The sequence below is a fragment of the Brachypodium distachyon genome, chromosome 1 (genome assembly GCF_000005505.3).
Source record: "Brachypodium distachyon strain Bd21 chromosome 1, Brachypodium_distachyon_v3.0, whole genome shotgun sequence".
NCBI classification, from domain to species: domain Eukaryota; kingdom Viridiplantae; phylum Streptophyta; class Magnoliopsida; order Poales; family Poaceae; genus Brachypodium; species Brachypodium distachyon.
In genome coordinates, this window is record NC_016131.3 from 11,126,463 (window position 1) to 11,148,167 (window position 21,705).

Genomic DNA, 21,705 nt, shown 5'->3' on the forward strand with positions numbered 1-21,705 from the left:
CAATGTTTTATAGGCGGCCGGGGAGGGCAGGCGCATGGAGCTGACATATGGAGGCGGACACGTCGGCTCGTGGAGCGCAAAGGGGCGGGGGCGTGGCTAGGCTGGGCTGTGAGGGTGGCTAGGGGGCAGCGTGCCGGGCCGGCCGGCGACAGCGGGCGAGCGGCGCACGACCGTCCAGGATCCCTCGGTCCACGGCCCGAGGCGCGGCCGGGGCCGTCCGATCTATCGATCCCCCGCGGCAGGCCATGTGCAGGCGGCTGTACCCATCGATCTTTCTCACCTGGCTGTACGATCGATACTCTCCACAATTGCATATACTATGTCTTGCTAATAAGCTAGCTGCCCGTATTATCCAAATATTGAGGGTTTTGATTGATTGATTAGTTGGGGATGCGTACGCGGTTTTCCGGGTCTCGGGGGGTGTGGCATCATTTTTGTATTCCGTGGGGCACATGGCATGTTTAACGGGTTGTCCACCACCACAAACGGTACGGTCTTCCACTTGTTCATCCTAGCAATTCGACCCGGTTCTTCTTCATACATTTGGACGTGTCAGGTTGGAAGAAGCTTCTGAGACCGAATGGCGAGGGCGAATATATTGAAGACCCGGAACCTTTAGCCCGGATGTATGGTAATGGAGGCTGGCTGGTGATTATGATGTATAGAAAACGAACAAGTGTGCATATGAATGATTACAAGGCGCCATGATGAGAGAGATACTGGCGGGGCGCGGGGAGCATCTCTCGCGCATTCGGTGCTGTTTCCTTTCGGCCCTATCCCATCATGTTACGGAGAGCGGTGCATCGCGGGATATATGGGCGCTCTGTCCGCCGTCCTTGCTTTACGATTGCATATCTATTCGTATCCCCTTTCTCTTCTTTTCACTCCATAAGACAGTACCACTATCTAAGCAGGTCCAACATATACTACTCCGGTGAGGTGAGATCAGTGTAAAACCTCGAAACTTTCTGCCGGTTACAGGTTGATGCATATAATTGAAGAGCTCTTTTACAGTAACCTTAAATAAATATGAACCCTTCATTCTTTCTAATCCAATGGTTAAGGTTGATTGGTACTCCACTGAAGATGTTAAGGAGTGCCATCACAAAATGGTAGGGAGTACCTTGATTTTGAGGGTAAAACTGTAATCCAACAGACCATGGGTGCTTTGTACGTCTTCTTCGTGAGAACAGAACGCCTCCGTTTGAAATTAGGGGGATCTAACCTGATTGATTTCTCTTCTAGATCGTTGGTTCTACTGATGCGCTAACCAGATTGAATAAAGCATCCAATGGCCCGTCACAAAATTTAATTTTGTTAGTTTATATAGAGTTAGCGATTCCAGATCGATCTTCATATAGCAGACTACTGCATGGTAACGGTGTTTAATCGAGATCCCTTCACGCGGAGGCGGCGATGGACATGCCGCCGTCGCCAGCAGCTTTCAGAAATCAAAGAGTCATTAGGTTCGATAAAACGCTAGGATTTCTAATCGCGTCAATACAACATCAATTCTAGTATGTGTATTGTTTGTTCATGTTCATGGATACCAAAACTTGTCCTTTGTTTGTGAACCCAGCGATGACCAATTCATTTGTACCGGCAGCGACGGCGGCAGCTTTAACAGATTGATTGTCATTAGGTTAAACAAAACTGTCCACTAATACACCGCAAAAGTCTATAATACCCCTCCATCTCAATGGACAAATTTAATCGGTACTCCCCGGTACCTCCTTGGAGTACAAGGTACCGTAAAAATTCTCTTAAATCATGCCAGAGTGCGCGAGGGGAGACGGCGATAAATCTGGGATATGCGTGCGCCTGCGCGTAAAAGTGAGCTCCAAATTCTAGAATCCTGGTGACAGATTAAGGCATATACACTTTTTGACGGGCAAGATTATGGCTTGCACGCGCAACCCCATTTCAGCTCATTTGGAGATGCTTTCCCGATCCGGTAAAAGCCTGACAACACAAGGTGCATGCTTTTCTGATCCTCGATCTCCTCTACTATTCCATCTGTTTTACTACAAATGTCTAGAGGCTTGACAGAGAATTCGGTTAGTGCGATCTGTCAAATAGTATAACGAGCCCAACAAAGCATGACACCATGACCCTCAATTGGGTTGATTCTTACTGACAAATTTGTGAGGCTTGTTATCCCTACATAAAAAAGAATAATTTGTCCGTCGAGAAATGAAATCAGCAGTATTTTGTTGTAGTAAAAAGGAGAGGTTAGTACCTTTTTTTTCTGTCCCTGCTCGACACACCTCTGCTGCGTATCGCGCCTTACTACTAAATTGAGATACTGTTCTTCAGCAAATCCCTTTTGTTGCTGTTGCTTCCTTTTGGTTGGGTCAGTGCCCCACAATGTCTAGTGGGAGTTGTTTGTTTCGAAATCTTCACACAAAGTATGTCTACGCTGCACAACTGTGCTAATTCCTAAACTGAGTGGGGTGCTTAATTAGTCTATTTTATGGTACCAAATGGTCCCCCCCTGAAGATTGGGCGAGCTCGTATCATGCGAGATGGGACTTGGACAATGGACTTGGAGCAGGCGACCTTTTGGAGTCCTGTGTAGTGCTTACATATATTATTACGGCGTTCTAGAAAGCTAAAGTGCATGCAAGGGTGCTTTCGGAAGCAAGGGAGCTAGAACTGTGGGTCAAATCTCCATATAATATTTCTCGATCTTTTCATATAATCCTTCCGTCACATTTTTGTCTAGATACGTATGTATTTAGACGTGTTTTATTACGCAGGTAAATTCATATCTAAATAAAGTTGCGACACTTAATATGCGACGGATGAAGTACATTTTATTTATTCTGGCCAAACCTTTGGCTACTGGGTCCAATTTTTCCCCGGTATCAAGATTTGCGGTTACCGTAAGATTTGCGGTAACACGGTAACCGGAAAAATCATAACCATTTATCTCGGACGAAATGTTTTGATCGAAATTTGATTTTTTTTAAAGATGATTGGATATTTCACATTAATTCTACAAATAGAACCTAGTATTTGTGGACAGAGATATCTTTCCTAATTTGAGGTTCACAAGTTCATTCATGCCTTCAACTCAAAAAATAATGGGCTTTTTTGGGTCCGACAAACACATTTCCCAAAGAATGTGAAATGCGGTTACAATAGGATAACCAAAAATTGAAAGTTATCAGGTGCTTTGAAGTTATATTTTGACTAAAGTACAACTCATTAATAATTAACCATTTTGTGTGTTAGACGAACTGTGTATGTGGTATTGTGGTATTCTGGTACTTGGCAATATGCATGTTTTGAGAGTAAAACAGTAGGTTGAAAAACTTACTGCAAAATATATTGGCAATATGCCTTTAACCATAATAAGCACTACAACCAGGTGCAGATGCACATAGTCAGCTACAGCAATACTATGTTTATCACCTCAGTTTCAAATAATGCTGAACATGACTGGCATCTTGGTTTCTTAGCTTACTTCTCTACTACTCCATGTACCAAAACAACTATGGTTGCATCAACCGACGCACAACTTAAGAAAAAAACATAGCAAAAGAATTTCGTGAAGAACATGACACAGACAAAAGGTACCAAACGTATCGGGAGATTGATAGAATCATAGAATTAGTGGACAAGACCGGAGCTAGCCAATGGATGGAAGGAACCAAAGATATAGGTCGTCGCCTAGTATTTCTACCTACTCTAACTTGCTCACTTTCTTTACGTCCTGAGAAGCCGAGATGCTCTTGCAGACATCGACACATCGTACTGTATCCGAAGGTGGTGGTTCTTATTTTGTGGAAGGGCTTAGAAAGAGGCGAAGATGGAGTGGGGCCGGCAAATGACGTTCTGTGTCATTGAAGAAGGATGTTGTTGCCCAGAAGTCTAGCTCGCTGACGTGCATCTAGTAGTTATTGGTCTAGGTGTGCTTGTCTCAGGGTCCGATGATGTACCTTAATCTTGTTTTTTTTTCTCCTCCGTTCTCTGCCACCAAGCTCTAGTTGTTTTATTTTTTGTGTTTTACTTGTAACCTTTCAGTTGGACTCAGTCCGACCTCTTTGGCAAATGACTCGTGGCAGCTGTTTCGTCAAAAAAACATCGTACTGTATACTGCTACTGTGCATTATGAGATGAGAGGGATTTGCTTGAGAACTGACCCGATTGTTTTTGCACCTAGCCGCTTCCATGCATGTGTTCAGTATCTTCTTCGCCTACTGTCAGCCTAAATCCAATCCAATCTAATCCAGTGAATCTAAGCTACCGGTTTAATTCTTGGTGGTAACCAAGTAATCGACCTAGCTGTCTCTTGAAGTCTTGATCCGCTGATAAGCTTGTCTGTTCAACGAACGCGCTACGGCAGATTCCCTGTCTGTCACGTTGCTCTAGTGTTCTAGCCGGCGCCGGCCCATACATGCATGCATGATTGGTTGCATCAATGCAGAAGCAATTTGACTATTCCCAATCGAGATACCATATGTTCCCTGCACACAACAGGCTGCTAACTTTATATGCTTGCTGTTTAGATTCTTCTTGAGTTTGTAATAAACCATGTACTGTACGCGTGCTTCGAGAGGGTCCTTGATTGGAATATTGTTGTTCGGCGTGTTATACTGTTGATGTCGCCCACAGAGAGAGCTCGGCTCCTTGGATTCCATCAAGTTATCTGCATGCATGCATATGCGATATGATTCTGACAAGTGCAGCGATCGACTTCTGTTATACGTAAGTGTTGATTGATCGATGCTGATGCAATACGATGTGCTACCACGGATACGAGTAATACTCCCTCCTTTCACAAAAAACAAAATTTTGGTTTGATCAACAATTAGACTAATGATTTGAGACTTATGTGTTACAAAAATTATATCATTGGATTCATATTTCAAAAACCTTTCCAACGATATAAAATTTGTAACATATAATCTATATACAATTGGTCTAATCCTTAGTCAAAATTCGACCTCGAAAAATATGGGCGCCATATATATATATATATATATATATATATATATATATATATATATATATATATATATATATATATATGTGTGTGTGTGTGTGTATCTATATTTATATGTATGTATATGTATATGTATATGTATGTATGTATGTATAGCTGATCTGCCTCGCCAGGCTATGTATGATCAATGTCAATACGTAGTTGCACCATCCTTGACAGTGTGTTCCAGTAGTAACAACGTGTTGGTTACCGCATCTTGTTCTGTTTCCAGTAAACAAGATTTGCGGCAACCACGGTAATGGTAAATCTTGGGAATTAACCGGACGAGATTATTTAATCAAATTTTAAACTCAGTTTTTCTTTTCTTCAAGGTGATTATGTATTGGATATACTTCTAGTTCCAAAATGCAGAGCATACAATATTTGTTGACTGACAATTTTTACGATATCAAACCAAGATATTATATAAATATATTTCACAATGGCTCCTAATGATCCTCTGATACCGTAGATGTTGGTTTTTTTTTTGTTACAAGGTTGATCAAACTTTAGAAATTTTGACATTCAACAAAAGTTATACGCCTTACATTTGGAACAAAGGGAGTATATAATTATGCAAATACAACTATACATAGTAGTATGGTGAAAATACTTACCTCTCCTAGTTTGAGAGGGCCATGGGTTTAATTGTGGCTAAGATTCAAAATTTCAAAAATAATAGGATTTTTTGTTAGGTGATCTCATTTCTTTGGAAAAACTACATAATGCAGTTATTGGGCAGCAACCAAAAAAATCGCCAGTAACCAAAGGCAGTTAATCAACTTTGGGAGGAAGAAAAAATTATTGAGCCTTGCATGTATGTTTAGTTGGCCTCCGCAAATAAGTAATGACACTGATATAGATCTTGCTGAAGACGAGACCTTGCACCCGCACCACATCAAAGCCATATAAAAGGCGGACCATTGAATTAATTATGAAGTATTTCATTATGGACAACCCACCATTTCAATGACGTAATGAAATGGATAAAATCGAAGACCAAGAATTGTACGAGTCTTTATCTCTTTAACCTTTTTCCTGACTAGGATTGTGCCTACTTTTCTTTTCTACGAGTGGGAGGCACATAGGCGAAGCTACTTGGATGTTGGGGGGCATCGCCCCCCCCCCCCTCTCCCAGCCTAATTTGCCTTTGGATACTTTCTCCTTTTTTTTTACATCGCTTTGTACATAATATTTTATCAATATAATTTGCATTGAACATGTATCATGCGAAATTTGACAGACAAATATTTAGCTAACAATATTTTAATAGCACTTGCAAATTCAAATAAGATTTAAGACTAACAGTTCTCAATGATAGCATTTGTTAGCTTCTAAATATAACAAGATAGACATATTGTTTGTCACCAGAGCCCACAAACATAAGAAAATCAAACACAAAACTAATAATATTAAAGACAAGATAACTGCTGCTCCTTCGGCCAGTAGTGCTGCTCTGCCAATGGGTCCATGAGTCGGGATCATCCTGCTAGGAGTAGCAAATGCTGGTGGATCCGGCAACTCATGGTGGGCTAGTTAGGCGAGGTGGCACCTAGGGAGAGAAACCTAGAAATGCTGACACGCAAGTAATAGTAGTGACGTCGCTGCCGCAAGACCCATGGAGCATGTAACAAGTGAAATGAAGTTTTCCTTTAGTGCTAAATGTAATTGAAAATATCAACAATATGGGACCACTTTCATATCTTTCCACAAGGAATAATAAATGTTATTCGGAAATTTCCTTCTCGCACAAGTCAAATTCAGATTTTATTTGTTCATTAATTGTCACTATTAGTGGTATTAATTCGAATGTCAATTGTCATCAACAGTCGAGCTAGATAAAATGTCTCGGGGCGAAAGTTAATACACATGTTAATTCAAAAAATCTGCGGTCCCCAGACCTCCCAGTAGTTCTGCCTATGCCTATACGGTTATCGCGTGATAGAACATTGATATTGTTGGACATTTGGAACTGCAGAAATGATATCGTTCTTAATCGAACAAGAGTTTCCTTGCACACGGGAGTCCAACAAATCATCCTAGGTCGGTTACCTCCTTCGATCAAATTCAGAAAGTATATTAAGAAATAAGTTAAATCGTGAGCATTTTCACCAATATTCATTAATCCAATTGTTTCAAAGCGACATACTACATGTAACCTGTTTGAGAGCGCAATCAACCTGCTGGAGAAATTGGTCTTGGGCCCTAGTTTAAACACAAAGAACATGCAATTGATTTGTCCGAGACTCCGAGCCCGAAATTTCAATTGCTTCTCAAGAGAATATGATATTTGTTCTAGCAAATACAGTCACTCTGCATGTTCATGTGCCAAAATATCAACGTTGACATATGCGTTTTATTAAATGCCTAATTAGAGTTTATTCAACACCGATCCCCCTACCACTGCATCATCAAATAGTCTTACAGCAAAATACTAGACTTTATTTATTTACTGCTTTTTTTTTGCGAGCGGCCGACTGAATGGAGAGACGGAGTACAGAAGGCCGATCGATCGACGTGAAGGAATATGCATGCACGTGAAAATGCTCTCCCCGAAAACAACTTGGCGTGTGAGTAACACAAAAATGCGCAAGCAACGCACACGGGAAGCAACAACAGTATGTTCCCAGCTGGATCGTGCACGCGTGCACGGCCTCGGCCGGGGCCGTACGCAAAAGTGTCGGCCAAGCGTTTGCTTTGCCTGCTTAATTACGGCAAAAAGTGACGAGACCTCGTAGCCGATTCGTTCCGTACTGCTGCTTGTTGCCCTTGCCGAGTGTGAGCCAAAACAGCGGCACATGCGTGCAACACACGAGTAGGCGATCATATCGGGACGGAGCCGGAGGTGTACGTCCGTGTGTGTGTGTGTGTGTGTGAGGGCGCGAGACACTCCGTACAGCAGAATCACATCAGAGACCCAAGAGCAGTAGGGACCGCGTATGCATGCATCAAATGGAGTGAACCGGCGGCAGCATCATGTGCTTTTTTTTTTCTGGTGATAATCAAGTTATTCCTAAGTATCACCTTTGTTACAAATTTAACCAAATTTATAGAAAAATTAATGCATCAACATTTATAATTCTAAATTAGTTATATTAAATCTGACGTGTTATATACTCCCTCCGTTCCTTAAAGATTGACATATTAATTAGTATCAGTAGATTCGTTATCAAAAGTACTTCATGATAATTGTGGTTTCATGTCATATAAACCACACCTTGACGTAGTAATTTGTGGTCAAAGCCTTGTTTTAATGAAAAATAATATTCCAATTTTTAAGAAATGGAGGGAGTAGCTTTGTAGTATACATATTTGAAATTTACATATTAATATATATTTTTTATAATCTTTGTTGAATTGTAAAATATTTGACTTACACAGCTAAAATATCTTAAGTTTGAAACAGAGAAGTAAATTAACGTAGTGCGTCAAAGGGAACTCTTCAACCTACAGGGATGTGGCAAAAAAAAAAGATTTTGTTGTACGTAAGTTGTCTGATTTTTAGTTAAAGATAAGTTGATTTTTCAGCCGTTGGATATGAATTGTGCTTTGAGATTCGAAAAAGATGATGAAAAAAGGATAAAATGAGATCTAGATACTAATCCAACGGTTCTGATTCGTCAATTTAGATTTTAAGATTTTTCCTTAAAAATCATGCAACTTATATGTGTCCACACCGTAAAAAAAGTATCCATCATTTCCATATTAATTGTCGAAATATCAATTGGTTATAGATACATTCATATTTAGACAAATTTGAGTCATTTAATATGAGACGGACTGAGTAGCCAAATTGCGTTGTACGAGAATATCGTGGCAATATTACTCCCGGCAAGAGGGGAAACCAAACTCTAAACTCTTCATTATTGGCATTCCACCCGCCATTATCATTTCCTGTCCCCCCACCTCGACCTCCATCTATTTGTGCTCACGAGCCAAACCCAAGCCCAGCAGCAGCAGCAGGAGCACGCTCGATTACTCGAAAGCAAATCAACAAGGAGCCAAGAACTGTTCATTGGAGGCTGCTGGAGCAGGAGATCAATGGCGGAGGGCCTCGGTTTCGAGGAGACTGAGCTCCGGCTCGGCCTGCCCGGCGGCGGCAACGACGACGCCTCGGCTAGGGGCTCCGGCAAGAGGGGCTACGCTGAGACCATCGACCTCAAGCTGAAGCTGGAGCCAGCGCCGGCCGTGGGTGAAGATGAAGTGGCCAACGAAGGTATCGCCGCCGCGACCGCGGAGCAGCTTTCTTCGTCAGCTGCCGCCGATGGGAAGATGAAGAGGTCCCCGAGCCAGACCAGCGTGGTCACCTCTGACCCCGAGAAGCCGCGCGCACCCAAGTACGTTTCTCGTCCGTAAATCCTCGCTAATTTGCAGTCTGAACTCGCTTAATCTATGTACGTTATCTCCGTACTAGTACTTTTACATACGCATGTGTAAATATGATGTTCTTGTCCCCTGTTAGAACAACATTCTGAGTCTCAAGAACCATTTCGTCTTCTCAAAGACGACGAGAGAGGATAGTTTATAAGCTACTCCCTGACACAATGTTTTAACAAAGTATAGTACTCGTAGTACTATCAGCATGCATCGTTCGATCTAGTAAGAGTAAAGTTCAGCTGTGGAAATCTAGAAAATCTTTCCGTGATTCGAACACAGGCATGAGCGGGAGGCACACGGATTGAAGTGGCGTGCTTGTGCGAGCACGAAAGAAAATAAAGTACTTTTGCATCTGCGTTTTTTGGGCAAACATTTGGATCCAAACTGGATACGCTGGTGCACGGATCGATGAGTACAACAAGAACAACATGTGGGAGCAATTCACTGGGACACCGTAGCCAAGTGCCGGGCCTGCCGACAAGATAGAAAGGGAGCTCTTTTTTTTACCCTGCAAATTGTCTCTCCATGTCCACTTTTTCGCCTTCTTCGTCATCATCACCCTGCAAAAGATTACCCTGCCGTATTTCGTATCCGGGTCCATACACTGTGTAGTGGATCAAAATTCAAAATGCCCCATGAAAATGGCTAAATCCTTTCTTTTCTTTTTTCCTTTGCGATGAAAAACAGCTAGAAAAAACACTAACGAATACATTTTCATGTTCTTACTTGGTGAGCCCAGAGCGCAGGCGGTGGGCTGGCCACCCGTCCGGTCGTTCCGGAAGAACATCCTCGCGGCACAGACCGAGAAAGGCGACAGGTCGGCGGCGTTGGTAAAGGTGAGCATGGACGGCGCGCCCTACCTGCGCAAGCTCGACATCGGCGCGTGCAACAGCTACGACGAGCTCTCCATGGCGCTGGAGAAGATGTTCAGCACGATGAAAGAGAGCAGCTGCGTGCCCACGTACGAGGACAAGGACGGCGACTGGATGCTCGTCGGCGACGTCCCCTGGGAGTAAGCAAGCACACACACGTCGATCCCCACAGTCAAAACCATCCCCAGTCTGTGTTGATTATGTTTTCAGTCTTCTCCCGTAATTTTCTTACTTTTGTTGGCAGGATGTTCGTTTCGTCTTGCAAGCGGCTCCGGATAATGAAAGGATCGGAAGCCATCGGCCTTGGTGGGAAATGCAAGATCGTAAGCTGATCGAGGAAGGGTATTGGTTTGAAGATCATGGCTTTGCTTGCTCAACCCTGTACCATAATATATGTCGTTAATTACTCTACTATGATTCGGTTGAAGTTTATGTCGCCTCGTCAAGTTCAGGCGGCGGTTTGGTGTATTACTTGCGTATGTTCCATTTTATCATATATACTACGTAACGAAGATGTCATCGACGTGTCACTGTTACATACAGATTGTCTGTCTGTCTTCCTTTTCTATGCATTGCTATTTTACTTTAGTTTCCTACTTTCCTTTAGGACACACACAAAAAATGTAGCAGCTGTTCTTCCATTATTCTTATCTTGTTAAAACCCAGTTAGTGCTACCTGTTCCATTGCAGGGATCTTGCAGTTTATCTAGCAGAAATGCTCAATTATCATGGTGCGGTTGGACAAATAATCGACCAGCAGCGTTGTTTAATTATGAAGCTGTTAAGCGGTGTCCAGATTCTTTCAATGATGATATTTATTCTCCTGTGATACACAAGGAAGACGGCCAGTGTTTCATGTCTTGGTGTGATGCATACTCATCTCATAAACACACATCTCCATGTTTGTTTTATATTTCTATGCCAGCTAAAGGAGGAGACATGCCATGTGCATAGAGATAGGGGCTCATGTTTTTATACAAGTTTCGGTGGCTATGATGGTACTCTATGCCAAGGTCCATAGCTGTATTCTATGTCAACGTGCAAGTGCAACACATTTGCTGTGCAAGGGCGGCGAACAACAAAGTGTCATTATTTGCAGTAACTTTGGGTTGCTCCTTCCATGCTATAGGTGATTATTGTATCTAAAAGGTGTTTGCAAGTTAAAGCTACGTTATATTATGCCAAACTATTTCCTTCGGGGATCTCGTGTCCCCTTGTAATGATGACAGGCTTCAAGCAATTGGTGATTGTCAATGCAGCCTAAAGCAAACAAAGGAACCAAGGCTTGAAGAATCCAGCATTTAATTCTCTTCAGCTAGGCAAGTCCATCAAGTAGCATAGCAAGCAGATTTTGGATATTAAAGTGCTCTTAAGTTTCTGGGTTTTCTTGCGATTAACAAGAGAGCAGTTCAGCAATCAACACGGGAAAGCTTCATTTGTATCTCTGTACTAATCAACGCAGTTAAACATGTTGGGTACAACAGTAAAAATAAGTCAAATCTTTATTGTCCGAAAGAGAATGTAGATAATATGACTACATATTATTTTTTGGCACGATATGACTACATAATAGGCCAGGCGGAATACAATGCCCGAAACCCCAAAAGCAATTGCTACAAGTTCCACTTCCAGGTAGCAGCTTATACAACAAGCGCATTACATATATTATGAGTTTGGAGGCACAAACAAATAAATAATACACACCGTTGTATGATTTCACAAATTAGGGTGCTCAGTTCTCTAGCTCTGGTTATGTTATTATTAATCAAGAATCAAGAAGCACGGCGCACTGTGTCCCCCTAAATCCAGTACATTTTTTGTCCTCTGGTGACTGAAAGAAACAAAAGAGTTAGCAGATGCAACAATAGTTAGATATCTCAGCTCAATACTAGGTCTTTACCTGCTTTTCTGGCAACTGTGGGAGTTGAACCCGTTTTGAACCATCAGCTAGCCGCTTGCATGGAAGATGTGGTTCAGCTGCAGCGAACTCATTCAGAACCTGGCAAAATTCGTGGCAATACATTGGAAAAGGAAAGACAAGGGTAATGCTCTTCCAACTTAATTTTAAACAAGTGATTGCTCAGATGCAAATTTGTATGAACTGGTTGACCAAGTCTCTTAAATGTTATGTATATTTTGATGTGCAATAAACAAGTCACACACCCTTTATTAAGGCATGTGCTTGGGATTATTAGCAACTCAATTTTAGTTACTTTGGTTTGTCTCGGTTTTCAAATTTCCAAATTATACTCTGCTTCGTGCTTGTGTTAAGTATACAGTAACATACATCAAGCTTGAATAAACCGGTTGCCAACTGCTTTAACATTATGCTGTCTCAAAAAATATTGCTTGCTAACAGCATCATACTATAACTACAAACTTTTCAGAGTCTACCACCAAAAGTTTCTCTGCATGCTACAGTACGACTGCTCAATTCTAAATTCTCAAGAACTGACAAAAGCAACCAAATATATCACATTTAAAATTTAACAACTTCACGCCATCAAAAGTGTAGCTGGCCCTGATATGCGTCACGTCCACACAGTCCGAATGGATGCCAACTCCATAAATTAGACCACTTCCTCCTGAGACAGCTTCTAACTCACGGCTTGTCAATGGCAGCACAACACCATTGTTTACTGTGAAGGAACTAGGGACAGGAATTGTATACTCATGCCTGGGGCATGGCAGCCACCCTCACTTCCCTCCCCCATAGGCCATAAGCTCCACCCCTGCTATTAGTAACCTTCATGTATCTGTTGTTTGGGCCTGTAGACCTATGAAGTTGGAGGACCCAGGACTATGTCACTGAACTCTGCTATAGAACTTTCAAAATGGATGTGGAAAAAATCATCAAATGATCCCAGGGTCCATATGAAGCCGGACAAAAACACACACTTCTAGGATTGTGGTAAAAAGGAAAAAAAATGTGTGTTATGGTTGGAGACCCAGAAGGTAATAAGAGATAGGCATATCCGTAAAGGCATTTGATAGGTTATGTTAGAGATAGGAAGGTTAAGAAAAGGAATAAACCAAATAGTATGTATCTTTATTGAATACGGTTCAGTCCATTAAAAAGAGTCCACCTCAACTAGGAAGTAGAGTTATGGTTTGGTCTTGAGTACACATTGAGATCCAACTTGTTGATCAAGTTGGTCGACCTATAGATATGAAGGGCTAGTGTGCAACCTTTTGAATCAAGCAATCAATAAACGAATGTTCGAATAAAATGTGAACTTGCAAACTTTTGGCAGAAAATGTGATAATTTCTATGCTGAGTGAAAGAAAATTGTGTAAATTTACAACTAATGTACCTTCTGCCATGTGAATTAGTCACCCATGTCCCAGGCTCACCCAGACCTAGCAGGCTCGAATTAAGGGATATAATCCATGTTATCTTTATGTTAGGAACAGTATCATTTAAATTAGAAAGTTATCAATTAGAGATAGGATAACCCTAGCTTGGGCCTTAAGACATATAGAGACAAGATATAATGGTTTTTACCTAGTTTGGATTGTTAGGCTCTATATAGATTGTAGAAGTACTCCTCAAGATGAATTCATCAGGCAAGAACAGTTACAATTTATGTCCCGTCTACTTTGCCATCCCAGTTTCTAATTTAAACCTCTCTCCCTGATAAAGCTGTGCAACCTGGCCAGCCAGCCTCCCAGCAGTATTTACTCTCGTGTCCATGACTCTCCTACCAGTTTGGTTCTTTTTTGCACCACGTATAATGATTGCATGTTTGGCCCAAAATCTCCAAGTTCATAAGTCATCCTATAATGTATGAACAATATATTTTTCCTGTTTTTACAGAACTTTAAAATGTGGTGTCTGAATTATTTAACAACCAGGTGCAGATGCACCTGGCCTGTAGTTCCGGAAAATCCGATTTTGAAATCTGCTAGCATTATATACCTTTTTTTTAGAGAGGGCACGAGGACTGCTTCCAGTGCGTTAAAAGATATAAAGGGGTTTGTTACTAACTCTTAGGCTACAAAATCAGTTAGAAGCTACAGAAGGCATAAGCTATTATAATGTATATGCACCAATTCCAATAGTATGATTCCTAGGCTAAAGAAGCTTACAAACATATACACCTTCAGCTTCACTGCTTAGTGCTTACTCCTTGCTAGACTCCAGTTGATACACATTGCTTCATTAGATTCTTTCGGTTTATCAGTTTCTGAAGGAAAAAACCCAAAAACCAAAAGGCAAATTAAATTATTTTTTCCCATGGAACTGTAAACAGGACACTAAATTTTATTACTAAATTGCAAACCAAACATGGAACAACAACATATTTAGTTCACTTCGATTCGTTTGGTTTAGTCTAATTCTGCATAAGCCTACAATTGCTGAATCAGCCAAACACACTGGTGAGCAAAGTTTTTGGACAATGTGCAGCTAATAACTTTGCAATGACACATTTTCGACTTTCTGATTGCTTAGCAACGTTCTTGAAAGTACTTGGTTTGCTGCTTCGCACTTCAAGCATATTCATCGAATAACCTTGAAACTTCTCAGTAGTGCACACATAACGAACAAATTACTAAGGAAGCTTTAGCTGAACAAAAAATTCATTTGGGGGTGAGAAGGGCTCACAAACTAGTACCTGGTTTCTGATTGCACCAATCAACATATCTTGGCACCCAAATGCATGCACATTCTTTAAATTTGGGCACTGAAGAAGCAACCGCTCTGTGGAAAGTATTTAAAAATTGTTGATCCTAATAACATTTTACGAACTTGACAATATGACAAAAAAAGGGAAGGACATGATACCTGGATGTAGATTTGTACAAGAGTTGAGATTGAGATCATTCAACTCTGGACATTTCACATACAAAGCCTGCCATACGTGAAATAAGTAATAAGAACATATTGATTAAGGACTTGAATGATTGGCTGCAGGTAAATTTCAAAGGCTTACATCAATAGCTGAACAGCCCCATAGACTGAGCTTCTTCAAATTATCATGTTTTATAATAAGCTTTTGTCGCATTGGTTGCTTTTTCAAAGTGGGTAGTTTTGGGCACAATCTAATCCTTCCATTGATTTCCCCAAAATAAGCCCCCTGTTTTTCATTCTGTGAGTTGGAACGTAAACTCATTCCACAGTCCATGAGCTGAAGAAGAGGCAATTGTGCTGTTGCGACCTGGATTCCACCTACAAAATCACGTATATGGTTTATTAAAATTGGACCACATAAAGGTTGACTGGTGAATTCGTTTACAGTGAGCACATATAATAATCCAAGAGAAGAAATATGAGCCTTACATGTGGTAATGTTTGGGCAAAGAGCAAGGAGCAGCCTTGATAGAGTATGAGGGAACGCTTTGCAGATCATCCCAACACCACTATCACTGATGCTAGATCTGGAGTAAAATCAAAACGAGTAACAACATAAGCTAATTTGAAGTAGCTCCCCACGGTAAAAATATCATCAGTTTGTATTATAACCCTATAACTAATATTTCCAAATACATAATATAGCTTACCCGCTTAAATCAAGTAAATCCAAGCTTGCACAAGACCGAACAATAGATGCAACAGCTGCATCTGTTATTTTTGAACCAAGAATCAATGACAGCATGCACAAGCCCCTGATCAAGCAATAACAAGATTGAGATCAAAGGTTGAATTACTATGAAACTAGAAATGCAATGACAAGAGAACGGGAATGCTATAACTCAAATAACCAACAAAAGAACGTTGAAAGCATGGTGGGGTAGATGTATACCTTAGGTTGGCATTCTCTAGAGCAAACACAGCTTCATTAGATAACTGAATTGATGATATGTGCATATTTCTTAAGTTAGGGCACATACGACCCAGGCCATCCATCAAAGCAACCAGATCAGTACAATCGTTACTTTGCTGTGTGAAACACAGTGAGAGCTCGCTCATATTAGAGCAGTTTATGACCTAAAACAATTTGCAGTACAATGAATTCATGCACAAAATAAAGTTGATATGCGTGTAAATAGTTATAGAACACAATATTACCGATTTTGAAAGGGAGCAAAGGTCTGATAGCCAAAGAACCGACAGGCTTGAAGAGCTTAGATCAAGAAAACCAAGACTGGAGCAACCACCAATTTTGAGAACTGAGAGAGAACGCTTCTCCGAAACAAATCGACTTAGCTCCTCTCTATTAGAATATAACAACTTCAGTTAATATAGGAGCTGAACATAGAGCTTGTGTGCTAACCTTCTTCTAATTTGCATGGCAATGCTATATGAAAGTAAAAAAAATACTCAACAAATAAAAGAAAACTACACAGCATTGCATATGTAAAATTGTAACGAGGACAAATTCTCATGTATCAGACAAAAGTAAAATCGCTGCTTGACTATGTCTGACTATGTAGAACCTTGCTCTTACAACCTTCTTCCAATTTGATGATTTTATATGGAAGTCAAAAATACTCAACAAGACTTGCATGTGCAAAAAAGATGGAGATAGATTGGAATGATGTGAACATAGCATCACTTGGTATAACTAAACCAATCGGCAAATAAAGAAAACTACGCTGCATTGCATATGTAAAGTTGTAAAAAAGTACAAATCCTATTGTATATAAGATAAAAGTAAAATTACTTCTTGCACATATCTGATTTTGCAGAACCTTGCTCTTACAAAGCAATTATTAGGAGAGAGCACATTTAATATAAGATTTTTTTACGGATAATATGAGATAACTTAAACTAAATAACTAAATTTCAAAAGGATATTATATAAGGAACATACCCAGTCATCCTGTTGACTGCCTTGTCAGCCATGGTGATCTCCAGAGTTTCTAAACTTGAGCAAGAAAATGCAAGACATGCGAGCATAGCAGCATCAACATCACTGAACCAAACGAAGAATAAGACACCTGTTATAAGTGGAATATATTTTTCTCGGCATAGGAAACATATAGATGAGGACTAGATCTACATCAACAATCACCGCGCCAGATGCAAAACAATAGAGTATAAAATAATGTGTCTCACAAGTACACCAGTGAGAATAAGCAAACTAGCTTCAAACATAAGTTTGAACAATCAAGAAAACAGCTGGGAAATTTGTTTTGTCTTTCATTGCAAATAGATGGATGTACTTCTATGCAGACAATCCAGCAAGCACAACTAATCTGAGTAGGCACTTAAGGAAAATTTCTAGTACTATAAGATTAGTTTTCATGTATGTTCACAGGCTCGCAACAAGGGATACACAACTGTTTTTATATGTTCGAAAGTGGCACATATTATTCTCACTGTGATTGTACATTTCGTATCATCACGGATCAACAAACCCCATTAATCACATTCTTTCTACAATCATAACGGTCCAACCATGCAGATGAAAGATCTACAAATCAAGCACAGATCAAGTCTGCAACTCAACCCTCCAGCAATTCCAGCAACAACAATAAATTGTTCAATGCAACACAGATCTACAAACACATTACTTGCATAGTTTCCTGCACTACATGTGTTTCATCTAGTCACATCATATCATCTAAGTACTGCTAAATTTTTTTTAGTGAAGTACTGCTAAAATTCAATCTCCAGACAACAAGACATGTTCTCCAGAGAGAAAGACTTAGCTCTCACAACCAAATCTAACAAGTCGTAAACATGCAGTATTTTCCCTATTGTTTCATGATGCCCTAAACTTTGACTACGTTCCACACCCAAACACAAATCCTCCGTGAAACTAGGCCCTGCTACTAATACCGTTTAGTCATCTAGGCATAAATCTCCTGAATCCAGTATCAGAGGCATCCGTTCAGCTTGTAAATCATTTAGAAATCCCCGTTCTCGATAAACTAGTGAATTGTTTTTGTCCTTTTAGGAATACTGGTGAGGTGATTTGTGTTCTATCCTTTGAACGAACTGGTGCACAGCAGGCTGTCCGGAGCAGCCACCGATCAAAGATCCAGTATCGATCTCACGGCGGCGTGACCAGATCTCGCCAAAATTGCACCGTTTTGGGTTGGATTCGTTCGGATTCGTCCGGTCCCTCACCTTTCCATGCGGAGCACGAGGCGCGAGAGGGCGGTGCACCGCGGAAGCAGCGCGCCCAGGAGGCCCACACCGACCGCTCGCAGGCGGAGCTCCTCGGTGGCCCGCCAGACCCGGCCGGCGCAGTCGCGCCAGCCGCGGCTGACCGCCGCAGCGGCCATGACGCCCCTGGGCCCCAGCCGCCGGAGCACGTCCGCCACGAGCTCCCTGGGCCACGCCCTCCCGCCCAGCTCCATCCTCTCCTCGTCCTCCTCCATCTGGCCATCGGCTTCATCGGCCTCCTCCTCGTCCCCCGCCGCCCTGGGCTTCTTCTCCGGCGAGGTCGGCGTCGCCGCGTCGTCGAAGGAGAGGGCGCGGCGGAGCCTGTTCTCCCCGCTGGCTGCTCCGGAGGAGGAGGGCGACGGGGTGGGCGCCCCCCCGTCGGCGGGGGACGGGAGGTTGCAGACATGTCCCTTCTTGGGAAGGCCGCATCGGCCGCAATTGTAGCTGCCCCGCGTCTTGGGACGCGGCGGCGGGGGCGGCTTGGTGGGCAGCGAGGCCATGGGGGTTAGGGTTTGGGAGAGACCCCCGGCGCGGTTAGGGCAGCGGGTGGATGGGGAAATAGTGGGAGGGTGGGGCGGGAGATTGGGGAGGGATTGGCGCCATTTTTTGGGGACGCGAGAGGAGACCCGGCCGGACCAGATGAGATGAGATGAGGCGGAGATGAGTTTCTTTTACCCAGCGAGCAGTGGAGTGAATGCCCACGTCGACGGTATTTTTCTGGAGATACTGCGGTCCAGACGAGTGTGAAACTTCAACAACTGTTTCCCCGTGGCCTTGCCACGGTTGGCGATGGCGTTTAACCGATGCAAATCGGCACGTGCTACGTTTCCCCATGGAAATCGGTGCGGTTACGGCTGCTGCTGCTTCGTTTAACCGAGAAACATCCTGGGGTGTGTTATTGCAGTTTCAACTTTGACCAAGTAATTTGGTGGATTCTTGGTCAAAAGAAAAAGGTAATTTAGCGGGGGGTTTAACTGAATATAATTTGGTGGGTTTAGCACTGTTTCGTCCAATCGTCTGGTTGTAATTTCGGCCAAACAAAAGCTTTCTCAAAATCGAGCTCTATTTGTGGGTCGTTTGTCTTCTATCTAATCACAAGCAGGGTTTTTTTTTTCTGTAAAGTTTTAAGCTTCGTGATTGTGCAACTTATTAGTGGTCAGAGAAATAATTCGTACGATCGTGGATTAAAAAGAACTGTCACCACACTTCGTGCTAGCTTGGAGCATTTCTCTGTTACTCGGTTGTAGACATTTTTGCCACTTATACTCTATCCTTACCTGCTTGTTTTCGTGAGGATCGTGTCACCAAACAGTGATTACCAATGACCAATATGCTCGAAAGGTCAGCTTGAGCACACAAGTCTGGATTTATGTACTGTGGTCTCATTTAGGGGATACACACACACGGATGGTGATTTTTTTCCCTTACCCAATATACTAAAAATTTCAGCTTGACATTCCCAAAAAAAAAAATCCAGACGTGTGGGTTTGTGACTCTCGCCAAAAGCTTTTGTGCCATACAAATTAGCTTTCTGAAAATCGAGCTCTATTTCTAGGTCGTTTGTCTTCTATCTAATCACAAGCGATTTTTTTCTGTAAATTTTCAAGCTTGTTTTTTTTTTACATTCGTGATGTGCATTGCAACTTATCAAAGAACTAATTCAGACTTTAGGGGATTTTTGTAGAGGAAAAACAGCTAGGAACAAATGAATGTGTAGTTCTCTTGTTCTTCTTGTATATGTTATTGGTTTTCTCACTCTCGTCAAGCCATCTCACAGGTACTATAAGACTCTAGGTGAATCCTGATAGTAGATTCGTGTTGAAGTATAAATGGACTGCCCTCATTTCCTCATCAACTTGAATTTTTGGATGAACTAGTTCAGTACATGAAACTCTTCACAGTATCAAAACCAAGTTCAAGACCTGATTGACGCAATTAGCTTGCAGCCCACTTTCGATCCACGGTTAGACTCGTGTTGGTGATTACATTGATATGGAGTAGATATGGTGTTGGCGAAGCAGAACCGCAGTGCTCAAATTCAGATTTTGTTCTTCGAACAAGTCTTCAGATTTCACGGTGCTCAGATTCAAAATCTGTTTTTGAAACAAGTCATTCAGATTTGTTAGAGGGGAAAAAATTCCAGGCAAAAAGAACACTTTTCATAGACCAAAGGGATTTGAGGAACTATCTTTCTAACAATCTATAACGACCTACTAGTATAGATTAACTCGGCCGCTAGTCACATAACTAACTAGCTGTTCGTCGTCTTAAATAAGTGTTTCAGATCCATAATAATTAAGGATTTCTATTTTCATGCCCCTAGGCTCGGGCAGAAAGAGGAGGAAGACAAAAGTGAGCAGAGTTTGAAGCCTGAGATAAAAATGAGGCAAGGAGGGGCATGAAAATAGAAATCCCAATAACTAACTAGTCACGTAATTGTTGTTTTTAAAAAAGTAAAAAAATATATACTGCTCTTTCAAATTCATAATAAATGTCTCAAATCTAGTAGTACAACTTTGTACAGAGTCCTACTCGAAGGGAGTAGCTGTTTGAATCTTCCCCTGGTCGATCTCCACCATCGCTTGCATGCAAAGAGGAATCTCCTGCAACGACGTTAGTGAACAAGAATCGTCAAACAGACTGGAAACCCAAGAGAGCTCGATGCAGGGGAGAACATCTTGGGATTAATCCGATTAGGCACGAAAGCACTTACATATTTTGTTGAAGCTTGCAATGTCACAGCTCTGGACGTACTCGTTGACTGGCTCGGCGCAGAGGTGGTCCTCGACAAGGTCGTCGACGCAGACGAGGTCGTCGACAACGGTCATCATGATCTGCAGCTTATTCATGCCAAATCCAACCGGGACAAGTTTGGCTGTACGCAGAGCAGGTGTAGAGAGAGTTAAATTTCACGAACTGACAAACGCATATATATAATTCATAGGTACTAGTTTGGAATTGGAAATCGACATACAGGCACCCCAGGTCAAGCCTTCCATCTTGACGCTCCGCACGGCTTCCTCAAGCTTCACCATGTCGGTCTCATCGTCCCATGGTTTCACGTCAAGCAAAACAGACAACTTTTGGCCTGCCATCTCCTGTAATCCTCAATGATAATAATTACGAGGAAGTTAAAGAGTCAAGCAAACAATGGTAGCATCTGAAAAAGAACGGCCGGGGAGCGTTTAAACAGGGGTGGGAGAAGGAGAATTCAACTCAACGTAGACAAAGGCCAAAACTCACCGCTGAAGGCGCAGATATACGAGGAATTGAAGTCAACAGTGGCTCCGATCGACCTCGGTTCTGGCTGCGGCTAGGGCTTCAGTCCAGCGTGGGTCTGCGCTCAAGGCCTTAAATATGCAGATGCCAGATGAGAGGCCGGGCGACGGGAGTCCGTGTCAAATGCGAAC

The 21,705-nt window shown here is 42.0% G+C and overlaps 3 protein-coding genes across 15 annotated transcripts; 1 reads left to right on the plus strand and 2 right to left on the minus strand.

Moving 5' to 3' along the window:
* The first annotated feature begins 8,843 nt into the window (after positions 1-8,843).
* LOC100833149 (auxin-responsive protein IAA30) lies at positions 8,844-10,827 on the plus strand. The gene is made up of 3 exons (XM_003562172.4): positions 8,844-9,327; positions 10,107-10,379; positions 10,484-10,827. The coding sequence occupies exons 1-3, from the start codon at positions 9,032-9,034 to the stop codon at positions 10,569-10,571; spliced, it is 657 nt and encodes a 218-aa protein (XP_003562220.2). The 5' UTR covers positions 8,844-9,031; the 3' UTR covers positions 10,572-10,827.
* An 892-nt stretch (positions 10,828-11,719) lies between these two features.
* Positions 11,720-18,940, minus strand: LOC100835299 (F-box/LRR-repeat protein 17). Of its 13 annotated transcripts, none has more exons than XR_001405382.2 (12): positions 18,257-18,940; positions 16,995-17,096; positions 16,250-16,394; positions 15,984-16,168; positions 15,742-15,846; positions 15,521-15,618; positions 15,174-15,409; positions 15,026-15,092; positions 14,856-14,941; positions 13,554-13,599; positions 12,140-12,216; positions 12,059-12,070 (listed from the first exon to the last, which is right to left on the minus strand). XR_001405382.2 is itself a non-coding variant. In XM_010234132.3 (11 exons), exons 1-10 carry the CDS (start codon positions 18,793-18,795, stop codon positions 12,187-12,189), a joined length of 1,593 nt encoding a protein of 530 aa, XP_010232434.1. In that variant the 5' UTR covers positions 18,796-18,939; the 3' UTR covers positions 11,720-12,070; positions 12,140-12,186. The 13 variants fall into 13 exon arrangements, 7 of the variants coding, with proteins under 7 accessions (XP_010232434.1, XP_003562225.1, XP_024318950.1 ...); XR_001405381.2 differs by having other exon boundaries at positions 12,140-12,238; XR_002966205.1 differs by lacking the exon at positions 13,554-13,599 and adding an exon at positions 14,341-14,426 and having other exon boundaries at positions 18,257-18,939.
* Positions 18,941-20,988: 2,048 nt separating this feature from the next.
* LOC100832501 (elongation factor 1-beta) lies at positions 20,989-21,390 on the minus strand. The gene is made up of 2 exons (XM_003559610.1): positions 21,270-21,390; positions 20,989-21,170 (listed from the first exon to the last, which is right to left on the minus strand). The coding sequence occupies exons 1-2, from the start codon at positions 21,388-21,390 to the stop codon at positions 20,989-20,991; spliced, it is 303 nt and encodes a 100-aa protein (XP_003559658.1).
* Between the last annotated feature and the right edge of the window lie 315 nt (positions 21,391-21,705).

Excerpts from the sequence above, each read along its gene's own strand:
- LOC100832501 (XM_003559610.1), bottom strand. The coding sequence starts at position 21,390 with ATGGCAGGCCAAAAGTTGTCTGTTTTGCTTGACGTGAAACCATGGGAC. Across the intron at positions 21,171-21,269 it reads AGGCTTGACCTGGGGTGCCT|CCAAACTTGTCCCGGTTGGA; the intron begins GTATGTCGATTT and ends CTCTGCGTACAG.
- LOC100833149 (XM_003562172.4), top strand. The coding sequence starts at position 9,032 with ATGGCGGAGGGCCTCGGTTTCGAGGAGACTGAGCTCCGGCTCGGCCTG. Across the intron at positions 9,328-10,106 it reads GAGAAGCCGCGCGCACCCAA|AGCGCAGGCGGTGGGCTGGC; the intron begins GTACGTTTCTCG and ends TGGTGAGCCCAG. Across the intron at positions 10,380-10,483 it reads GTCGGCGACGTCCCCTGGGA|GATGTTCGTTTCGTCTTGCA; the intron begins GTAAGCAAGCAC and ends TTTTGTTGGCAG.
- LOC100835299 (XM_003562177.4), bottom strand. The coding sequence starts at position 18,795 with ATGGCCTCGCTGCCCACCAAGCCGCCCCCGCCGCCGCGTCCCAAGACG. Across the intron at positions 16,169-16,249 it reads TTTGCTCCCTTTCAAAATCG|GTCATAAACTGCTCTAATAT; the intron begins GTAATATTGTGT and ends AAATTGTTTTAG. Across the intron at positions 15,410-15,520 it reads TTGCCCAAACATTACCACAT|GTGGAATCCAGGTCGCAACA; the intron begins GTAAGGCTCATA and ends GTGATTTTGTAG.